This window comes from Danio rerio, chromosome 14 (genome assembly GCF_052040795.2).
Source record: "Danio rerio strain M-AB ecotype USA chromosome 14, GRCz13ab, whole genome shotgun sequence".
NCBI lineage: Eukaryota > Metazoa > Chordata > Actinopteri > Cypriniformes > Danionidae > Danio > Danio rerio.
Genome location: NC_141034.1, coordinates 32,570,982 through 32,577,249, shown reverse-complemented (window position 1 = coordinate 32,577,249; position 6,268 = coordinate 32,570,982). Strand labels below are relative to the sequence as shown.

At 32.1% G+C, this 6,268-nt stretch overlaps 1 protein-coding gene across 1 annotated transcript; it reads right to left on the bottom strand.

Moving 5' to 3' along the window:
• Positions 1 to 1,548: 1,548 nt before the first annotated feature.
• On the bottom strand, positions 1,549 to 6,236 carry pin4 (protein (peptidylprolyl cis/trans isomerase) NIMA-interacting, 4 (parvulin)). The gene is made up of 4 exons (NM_001020553.1): positions 5,958 to 6,236; positions 5,511 to 5,581; positions 3,929 to 4,048; positions 1,549 to 1,863 (listed from the first exon to the last, which is right to left on the bottom strand). Exons 1-4 carry the CDS (start codon positions 5,992 to 5,994, stop codon positions 1,705 to 1,707), a joined length of 387 nt encoding a protein of 128 aa, NP_001018389.1. The 5' UTR covers positions 5,995 to 6,236; the 3' UTR covers positions 1,549 to 1,704.
• Between the last annotated feature and the right edge of the window lie 32 nt (positions 6,237 to 6,268).

The window sequence follows — 6,268 nt, the reverse complement described above, 5'->3', positions numbered from 1 at the left end:
GACCGACAGTTACCTCGTTCAGCGCGTGTTGTTAGCGTTACACCCGGAAATATTGCGTCATCTGACTCCATATTTTTCAGCCAATAGTAGTCTAGACAATGCGAAAAAAGCGCATCACTGACTTCCTGTTGCTGTTGGTGCACTTCAGGTCACCGCTGTAATAATGGTTCTAGTGATATTAATCTTGCTAAATAAGGAAGACTAATTTCTTGTTTTGTATGGTTATGAAAAAATAGCCGGTAGGTCCAGATCAAATTGTACAGCGTTTTTTTTTACAAGAATTATTAACAAATATGAATATTAACAAATCTTACTGATGCTCTATGCTGTTTTTGCAACAATAAAAATAATCCATAAAACATTTAATTTATAAAATGAAAATCAAACATTTTATGAAACATCTATTAGGATAAAAAACACTGAAATAAAGAACATTATTTTACACAAAAAATTATTTAAATAAATGATTAAAATAAATAGCTTAAATACAATATATATATATATATATATATATATATATATATATAATTTTTTGATTAATTTTAATTTACTTAATTATATATATATATATATATATATATATATATATATATATATATATATATATAATGAATACATTACTATAATGCAAAAAGACAAAAAAAAATTTCTCAAATAATATTTTAGCTCATTATATTATTTGTTTTCACATGAATTGGCTCTTTCCATAGGAAGCTATTTAGTATACCAATTAGGTTGAGCATATAAATAATAGGCAATTAGGCTCTAAACCAAAGGTGCGCAAACTTTTTCCTTTAAAGAGGTAAACTTGACTGAAGGCTGTGGACCGAATATTTACCCAAACCGTATTACATTAAATTTGCCAAGGGGAATTTCCTCATTTATTCTGTAATATTTAAAAACTAGAAAACGTTGCTTTAAATCATATTTAATATCTAATGCAGTATCATTTTAATATTTTATAATGAACCTATTACTGTAAAAACAAACAATTCCATTTATAACACAATAAAGTTCAGTGCTGAATACACTAGTCGAGCTGCTCCTGTCTTTACTTTGAAATGCTTGTAGATGTCATACGTACTGTACGTCAAGCGATAGTAATAACATTTTAAAAGATTCATTTACAACATTTAATTGAATCATTTAATTTAGTTGCCTTTTTTGAGCTCAGCAATAAAACAAAAAAGAAAGATTATGCAAAATTAAAAACAATGATTTTTGTCAAAGGCATTCACCCCAACCACCAACTTCCTCCCTCTCTTTTTTAGATGGGACGTTGGGCCAAATCAAAGGTTACCAGAGACCAACTTTGGCCTGCAGGCCCTACTTTGGGCATCTCTACTCTAAACAGTGAAGAGAAACTAGTTTTGGTGTTTTAAAATAGCAGATAATATTAAGATCACATTCTTGTTCTGGAAATTAAACTATTAGAGTATACTGAAGGCGCACACATTTAAGCAACAAAAAGCTCACACAAAATAAAACCTCAAGACTTGAGGAGGGAAAAACTCCCAACACTGGGACAAATGAATCATAATAGTCTGCTTATTAAGATCTGTTTTTATTGGCTGATATTTACATGGCGATAAAAAAAATCTTTCATGACTTGTAAATACGCTGTTGCCATAATAATGAAGCTGTAGGTGGAAGTCAGGTGGAATAATGTCACAACATCAAGCTGTTCAGTCCATTAAAGAGAGATCACTTTTTGCCTTCAACCATGATGATGTGGTAACCAAACTTTGTTTTCACAGGAGGATCAGTGTATACAGGTTTGTCCATAGTGCTGATGGGAAGTGCAAATGCGGCATCCTGAAATGGTCCCACCATTGATCCTCTTGTCATCCAGCCAAGGTCACCCTGTCATACACAAAGCAAAACTTTAAGACATACAAGCTGGAGCTAAGACATTTAGATTGTCTTGACATTTAGAAATGTTTATTATAACATCGTAAATATCATAACAAATTGCTAAGCAATGCTAAAACACACTTTTACCAGAGTTAAAAAATAATGGTACATAATGTTCTCAAGACACTTGGCAACTGCTTCTTTGAGGTGTATTTTGTTTTCCGTATCAATACAGAATACAAGTGAAGCATGATACTACACTAATTGAAGCTGTTTATTTATTTTTAATTATAAAAAGTGTTTTATCAAATCAGCAGTCTTTGATATAACTTCAGCTTTAAAATACTGCGTAGGTTAACATTTCACATTCATTGTCAGAAACAATCACTTTTGTGTGCTGTTTTTTAATAAATATAACTATCAAGTCAATTGTATTAATTTTTTTGACAGAGAAAGTCAGTATCGAATAGGGTTAAATGAAATATAGTGAATAATATTAGGAGTTCTTTTTTTCATGCTAATTAGATTTTGAGGGATTTCCCTGCATTTACAGTGCATGCAATGCCATCTGGTGGTTAAAAACAACGGTACCCATAGGAACAATGCATAAAAACAGAAAAGCACACAACATATTTGGTCTGGTGCTTAAAGGAGAATCTGACATTCATATTCATATATACAAACAGGCTTTTTGCTATATTCTAAATACGTGTACAATCAAGCCCAAAATTGGAAAATTCTGACTTAAAGTTTTTGTTCAGATGTAAATAAAAGCTGAAAAATATTTTTTTTTCCACAATTATGCCTCTTGTACATTATCTTATTATCTTTTGGGAGAAGCTTGTAATTTTTAGTCAAAAAAAAGTCCTAATTAGCAAGTGGTTTGAATAATTTCAGACTTGACTACATACGACACATTTTTGTATCTTTTAAATTGAAACTTCCATTTTAAGCATGTAATTTGCATGTATTACGAAACATCACAAGTCCATATGTGGTATCGCATGATAAGCTGATTTAGTGCTGCTCAGAGTTTGTGGTCAGTCCACGGTGTGCACTAGAGAAACCCTGCATTGCATCTGAAGAAACGTTAATATCGGAACTGCAAATCCATTCATTCATTGAGACCAACTTTATTTTACGTTTTTCTTTCAAGCCATAAGCATGTCCCACAACCAAATTTCTTAAATCTGAGGAAACATAAATTAAATCCAAAGTCTACAAGCATTGCAGTTACGAAATAAGTAACTTTATATAATGGAAGCAGGCACATTATTATACACACCACACATTTTAACATGTATGTAATAAATATCTTACCAAGATTTGTTGATGTACTGTAAAAATACTAGAAATACCAGAACAAAAGATATACTCTTACTTAAGCTGCTGTGTTTTCTTAAAGAATGAGGTCGTTCTGCCTTTTCTAAGTATGCACCATAAAATACCTGACAAAAGGTTGAGACAAAAGAGCTACACTGATATGCAGTATTCAACATCTGAAGTGAATTAATTTTTGTTTTTTAAAATTGTCCAAGGACAAGAATCGATGTTGTTCAATAGTTTTAGGACAACTCTGATGTAAGGCGATGCTCAACTTCAAATGTTGACTACTGTTCTACATATGAAATCTGTACCATGTATCGCTATTTCATTTAGATCAGTGCTAAACAATTGATTATGTTTTTTTTTTTATTTGAAGTATCTTTTTTTGTGTCTATGTGTTGTGATATATAATCTTGTCCTATGCTGCCTATTTTCACCAGTACTACCTCTTGTAGAAGAGATATAGACGAGATATTTGTATCTCAAAGACCCTCCTGGTTAAATAAGTAAATAACACCAAAAATAAAACAAGTCAATGTTTTTATACACACACACAGGCACAGGCACAGGCACAGACACAGACAGACACACACACACACACACACACACACACACACACACACACACACACACACACACACACACACACACACACACACACACACACACACACACACACACACACACACACACACACACATACACACACATACACACACACTCTATATGAATATGAAAAATGGCTTACTCCTTGTCTGGCTTTGTCCTCGCTGTATTGTGCTGCCACCTCACTGAAGCGCATTCCAGATTTAATCTTCTCCATTGCTTCCATACATTTGCCATGCTTCTCACAGAGAATATGCCGAACCTATGCAGGGAAAAACAAGAAGACTAAAATGTAAGTGATATGTTAATATTTCCAACAAAAAATATTAAAATAAAACATTTTTTGTTGTTCAATTACTTTTTTTAAATTGTTTTGTGACATTATACTAAAAACACACACACACAAAAAACAAGAAAAAAACAACATTTTCCCAGAACACCAGATCTAAAGAAAATATATAATCAAATGAACAAAAAAAAAGATGAAAACATGGCATAAAAGTATGACACAAGTTCCTTTTCTCTCATATTGTTATGTTGTGTGCATCCATTTCCTTCAAAAAAGTAAAAAAATGTCTGCCAGACCTTATAAAATGTCCTACCAGACCTTCTGATAGTATGCCTTATTTTCTCCAATTTAAGGTGAGACATGACTTCTCTTATTGAGTGGTAATATGTCGGTGGAATAGGGTCTTTCTATTTATGAAATAGTTTTAACTATGACAATAGCTATGTTTCCATCCAAAGATACAACTTCAACCTAAGTGCAAAATTAGAATTTCAAATGAAACAATTGCAAAATAAAAAACATCCAATGTGAGAATAAAATTGTCATGTGCAGTGAAACAAGTGTGATAAAATTACACTTTCTCAAAGTATGGAAACCACTCTAGCTCTTTTTCCTCCCTAGTAAATAAGTTGCAGATACAGTAAATGTTGTCATGTTATAATAGCTACATTGCATTTTCAGTGTCTGATTTCCATAAACAAGATCTGGGAGTTGATTATAGAAATAATTTTGATGATGGAGTTTCCCTCAGGTGTTTCAGGATTATTATTAAAAAAAAGTTTATAGATAAATCCAGTCATCCAATCACTTGGCTTCTGATGCACACTGGGGATTTTATTAAATCTAAATGTATCGCAAAGAAATTGATAAAAAACGGTGGTTTAAAGGATAGTGCTTTGATTATTGAATTTTTCTGGTGTGTATGGGTTACGTAGTTCATGCTAAAAATGCATGTTGTATGCTCAAAAAATACATAAACTGGACACATTCAAATGCAAAAGGAAAATGATAACTATTAAAGGTTTATAACACTGTTCTTTTTAACACCCCTGTCTGAGATTGACCTCATTCACTTTTCTTCAGTTTATTTGTTGCTTTTATAAGTGGAATTGGACCTATATCTGCAAATATAATATTTAAATTATCATATAAATTGTTATTAATAGTAAATTGGATACAGTGTAATTATTGTTATTGATAACTGTTAAATGCAAAAACTTTTATTTTAATTTCAATTAAAGTCTGAATTGTTTCTGTGTTTCATATGTTCATATAGTGCCAGAGTTCAGGCACTAAAGATATTGAAAAATGTTACCCTTACGATAAGGTTAAATAAAATATTTATTTTATACATTTATTTCAGTGGAGCATATTGCAAGTCATTTTATTATGTCTATACTTTAACCACAAAAACCATGCAGCAGTAGATGTTTACCTTAACAGCTGTACCTCCTTTCTGAGCTTTCTCTTTCTTATCACTGTCTCCACTGCCTGAAGCAGCAGCTCCTGTTAAAATACAAATGTGTTTTAGCTTTTATACCAGTTTTATGCAAATGACTTAAAGCTTAAGCATACGTATGTGGATGTACTACACTTTGCATTTTGGAGTAAAACACGTTAAAACATTTTACTCACATTTTTAACACACTTTAACACATTTAGCAAATACAGAATGGTCTAAATGTTTTGGTTACACTATTATGTCTATTATGTTAAAACAGCAGAATATAACAATGCATGCAGTCGGTTAGGCACAAACACTGGCTAGCTAGCTAGCATGTTAGCAAATATTAGCACAGCAGTCAATTATTTGCTGTAAATGGGGATAGGGCATTGCTTCTAATAATTTTTATAATATTAATAATATTACTTCCTAAATTACCTTTAGCACCTTTGCCACCCTTTCCTTTTGGTGGCATTTTCTGTCCTTGTATCGGATGTAGCTTCTCCTAAACCTCAAGCTATGCAGGAGCTGTAACTTACAGCATCCCACGTGGTTACCCTGAAAATTACACTGCAACCCCTTTTCAGTGCACAATTTGCTGTATATGTTATTTCAAATAAACCAAAAAGTTAAAATAAACCAAATGCACAACCAAAAACTGACGCCGATGCAAATTATTTGTAAAGTAGTCGTGAAAAGGTATGACTGCGCAGATATGAGTGGCAATGATGCGCTTGAATACACTAAAA

Bases quoted from the DNA above. Each gene is read 5' to 3' on its own strand.
- pin4 (NM_001020553.1), bottom strand. From the start codon at position 5,994: ATGCCACCAAAAGGAAAGGGTGGCAAAGGTGCTAAAG. The intron at 5,582-5,957 runs GTAATTTAGGAA...GTATTTTAACAG, and splicing joins GGGTGGCAAAGGTGCTAAAG to GAGCTGCTGCTTCAGGCAGT. The intron at 1,864-3,928 runs GTAAGCCATTTT...TGTGTATGACAG, and splicing joins AGGACAAAGCCAGACAAGGA to GGTGACCTTGGCTGGATGAC.